The sequence below is a fragment of the Pinus tabuliformis genome, chromosome 1_1 (genome assembly GCF_031772625.1).
Source record: "Pinus tabuliformis cultivar Carrire ecotype Pingquan chromosome 1_1, CPIR1, whole genome shotgun sequence".
Taxonomy (NCBI): domain Eukaryota; kingdom Viridiplantae; phylum Streptophyta; class Pinopsida; order Pinales; family Pinaceae; genus Pinus; species Pinus tabuliformis.
This window is the reverse complement of record NC_142297.1, coordinates 284,926,730-284,931,335: the sequence shown is the minus strand read 5'-3', so window position 1 is coordinate 284,931,335 and position 4,606 is coordinate 284,926,730. Positions and strand designations below refer to the sequence as shown.

The following is a 4,606-nucleotide window of genomic DNA, read 5'->3' as shown; positions in this document are numbered from 1 at the left end:
AAGTAGAGTTAATGCCCTGCACGGCTATTCGGCTCGCTTGGAGGTTGCAGTTATGGTGGGCGCGTTCCAAGGTGAGGTCGCTGCGATTATAAACCATGACACTGCGTCGAATCAGGGAATGTTCATGGTTTTTCCTTCAGGCAGGTCTATGCAACCTCAGATGCCCTGCCTCTCCGTCTCCGTCGGGGTCATCACGTTGTCTGTCTGGGTTATTCCGCAGTCTCTTCGCACTCCTCATAGGAAGGAGTTGTATCACACTCGGGAGCTGGGTCTCATCCCTTCGGTCCCTGCGAGGATGGTGAGGCCTCGACAGCGCATGCTCAGCCGTCGAGGCACCTCCAGGGGAGGAACTTCACGCACTCCCGTTGTTGATACTTCTGCCCACTGTTGTCATTGCCATGGCATTCGCTCTACTGGAGCTAACCCCCTTCAATCTAGTCAGTTCATGGACGCTGGTGCTTCGAGCTCGGCTTCCTTGCCCGCCTTTGGCTCTGCTATTTTTAACTTCAGCAGTTCTATGAACAGCCCCCAGATCAGTGCGCACGTATCGGTTCTGTTCATTGAAACTTCCCAGGAAGACAATGACTCTCTGGACAATCGTGGGCAGGTGAATGCTGATAGCACGGTGAAAGAAACAAAGGATCCTGCTACAGACCCAGAGAAAGAAATAAAGGATCCTGCCACAGACCTGGAGAATGTCTCGAAAAGCCTGCTGGATCAGAAGGCGAGGACCAGCGAAACAGAAGACATCCATATGGACACTGCCCCCACTGCTGCGGAGAGGGAGGCTTACGGATGGTGCCGGGTAGAGGAGGAGCAACTGGAAGAATAGAGACGCCCTAGCTCAAGGTCTACATGGCTCTTCTGTCTGGTCTTTTGGTCTCTAATGATGTCTGTGTTAGCTTAGTTTCGTCATCTGTGCTTTTTGTTTGTGTTCAAGAAACTTTGTTGATGGTCTGGGTTATGTCTGTCTCCCTTGCGCGGGATAATTTGGATTTTTGGTTGGGGCCCCTGCGAGGGCTAGCTCTTTTGAATGGTCTAGTCCTTTGGACCTTGCAGTCTCAGCTGTTCCAGGTTGACACCTCAGGTGCCTGGTTCTTTCTGTTTTGATCTGATGTAAATTTTGACTTCTGTATATAATATATTAGTATAGTTTTACCGAGAAAAAAAAATAACCACTTCTTTCTTAAAGTCACATAAACTATATTAGTCTTAATAAACATTTATCATCATCATTAATAATAAAATTGTAATATAAAAAAATATCTAGTTATTATTATTATTTAATATTTTCATATTATGAAAATACTTTTCTCTTAACTTCAAACATAAACCATAGTAAATAGAAACAAACTTTTATTAATTTTATAACATATTATGGCCTTTTGATTCAACTTGAGTTAGGATAAAAAGAAAAAAAGGTTGTAATTTAAACTTGAGATAGGATGAAAAGAAACAAATTGTCATTTAAATTTCAGATAGGATGGAAACCAGAATTGTGCAATTTAAAAACCATGGTTTATTTCTACAATATGTAGAATATTAATATATTCTATAATTTATTAAAATAGAAAATAAATATTTCCTCTATTATAATGGAAACCAGAATTGTGCAATTTAAAAATCATGGTTTATTTCTACAATATGTACAATATTAATATATTCTATAATTTATTAAATTAGAAAATAAATATTTCCTCTATTAGAACCAAATAATATATTAAGGCATCAACTAATCATCAAAAATTTAAATATTCCAAATCAAAACATCATATTGTAGACCACATCATAAGATTTTCACTCAAAGTAATAATTACGTAGAATTGGAAAACAGTTGGGTCACAGGTGAACGAGGTCAGAGCGTCCCGACAATGTACAACTGCTAAACGATGGCCCGATTGACTTGTGAAATTGTTTTGTTATTAAAATTGGGATGACAGACGAACCGGATTATGGGCCCAACTTTTATAGCTGGGAGACAATAGACAAATTGACTTGCTACATCATATTAGTATTAAAAAGATTAAAGTTGTCTATTTTCACTGGATTGTTCGCCATTATCCTAGGCGCAGCACACTGCTGGAGGCAGAGGTTGACAATGAAACTTTTATTATTCACCGTGGAGTAACACCCACTCTTTTTAATTTTATGGAGAGGTTGGCTCTTACAATTTTATTATTCACTGTGAAGTTCGTTTAGTAAGATCAATACTGTTAAAAGATTGAACAAATGAATGTGCCGTAAACTACCCAAATTACTTTTATAAAACTAGCATTATTTGTAACTGTGAGCATGAATTCTGGGCGCGCACATTTAAAAAATTACAAAAGTCCGTGGCCAATAATCTTAAAATAAAATTTTGAGTGAATACACAATTCTCAACATCACATGGATGGGGCAATATTCAATGACAGCACAATAGATCAAATGTTCAAATTGAATGCCAAAACAAACCATACAAAATACATTTAGCCTTTGCCATCGTCTCCCACATCAGACCTGCTCAAAAAATACAGAAGACAGTATTTACAGTATAGCCACAACCATGCTGGTTCGGAACTTATCTACAAGTTCACTGCAACAGCAGGAATTAAACCATTCAAACATTTGGTCTACCAGTCAAAGAAAAAAAGCCTAACAATCTCTGGCTGCTGATTCCCAGAGGCTTAGGGAAATTTTATCAGAGATGAGCTGGAATGATAATTGGGCCCATTGCTTGCATGCTTTGTTACAGTGGGATGACAATGGAGCCATCACCTTCATGACTTTTTTTCTTCAGGGCTGCACTGCGTATTGTAGCATGATCTCTTTGGACTTGTAAACCCTCTTTCCTGCATATAGTAACACAATTTCAAGAATTACAAACATACAGAGAAGGATGAAACCTGGTAGATGGGGCTGCAGTCCTTGAGGATGGCATAAATGTTAGAAAATTGAACGATATCTTTAGAAATCACCACATGAAAGTGGGCATTATTAAATGAAGTCATAATTAGATTCTCTGGAACCAGGATTGCTGCAGCTGATATAACTCTTGAGATCAATGATATTTTCTGGAACCACCGAGTGATTATACTCCCGCTTGTGCTGGCACCTCTAGATTTCCATACCATTAATAGATCCGCATAAATAATCAGAAAAAGTAGAACGCAGATTTGATTTGGAACCTTAAATCCAATGAGCTGACTGGAAAAATAATTATTGTTAAGGCTCCATGTCCTCCTACTGCATTACCCAACTGATTTTTCAGCAAATGCATGCAGAAGAGGCCTATCTTTCTCTAAAAAAATCCCCTTTGCCTCTAATGAACAATGCCATTCGTTGCAGAAATTGCTCTTCACTGCCTCCAAATCCAGCTGCCTCACTGTTGCAGGGTCGTTTCGGTTGAAGAGACGCAGAATGTGCTCAAACAGGAGCTCGTCGCAGGGAATTGCAAGCCCGCCCTTGTGGGCGTAGCCGAACTCCTCCTCTGCCTGTTCCAGCAGTGCCTTAAACACCGGGTGGTTTAAGTACGCTGCCTGGATCACGAACCGGGTACTGCACTGCTGCCCGACGTACACAGCCAGGTGACCGGAGGGCACGTCCGACGGGACGGCCGAAACCGACCCGGCCCGACGATGCCCGCTCCCCGACCTTTTGCCATCGACGTGCTCGTCGTCGGAAACGTAAGTGACTCGGCACGATCGCGAGGAAATTAGCTTGCAGGCCAGAGCCTGCGCAGCCTTCCGGGCGTTGGCAATTTTTCGCCATTTTCTTGCGATCTGCCTCAGCCGGACAACGTGTCGGATCTTCATACATTTGTCAAGTCCGTTCATGGTGAATATCAATTCAAATACGAAGTCAAGCCCACAAAAACGCTGGATCCTCTTGAAACGCTTAAACGAACTCTGGCATGCGCAAGAACGATCAGAGAAATTGTTGCGCCGGGCGTATATTCATTGAATATATTCCACCGATCGATATACTCACAGATTCAATCGGCGAGCTGAGGCCGTACAGAAATGAACTTGCAATGCAGCAGACGAAAACCCAGTGGGTTTTCAGAAGGCTTGTTGCTGCTTTCTGTATACCACGACTGTGAGGAAGACTCTCGGGATTGAAGGGTATTTATTGTGGAGAGCGCTGAGGATAATATTCAACCCATACTTCAAAGTTTCTACCCGCCGACAGGCTAAAGTTTTTTGTTGTAAAAACAACATGCGGGTCCTCTTTAGGGAATGGATTGCAATAACCCGACCTGCCCTCGAGTGCGGCATGTGGAAGTAACGTGAAAGCATACGAATGGTACGATGAGAGTTATCGAAAATGAAATCGTGAAAGGTTTTGGCTCTTTTCGGGAAGGGGTTTGTCGATTGTGGTCGATGGCTCCCATGTGAACCAACCTTTTTTTACTAGGGTTCCCTTTTTCTTTTGCTATTAGTTTTTTTCTCACGGAAAGAGCAAGGGTTGGGTTGGGCATCACATAGGTTTTTGCATGGGAAGGGTTGGGTTGGGCATCACATAGGGTTGTGCAGGGAAGGGAAGGGTTGGGTTGGTGATCACAAAGGGTTGTTTTTTCCCTCAACGTGAAGGGCAAGGCTTATTTTCTTTCTGAGGGTGAAGGGCA

The 4,606-nt window shown here is 42.2% G+C and overlaps 1 protein-coding gene across 1 annotated transcript; it reads right to left on the bottom strand.

The window, feature by feature from the left end:
- Positions 1–2,403: 2,403 nt before the first annotated feature.
- On the bottom strand, positions 2,404–4,070 carry LOC149212647 (protein SMALL AUXIN UP-REGULATED RNA 54-like). Its single transcript, XM_089390635.1, has one exon. It carries the CDS (start codon positions 3,813–3,815, stop codon positions 3,231–3,233), a length of 585 nt encoding a protein of 194 aa, XP_089246761.1. The 5' UTR covers positions 3,816–4,070; the 3' UTR covers positions 2,404–3,230.
- Between the last annotated feature and the right edge of the window lie 536 nt (positions 4,071–4,606).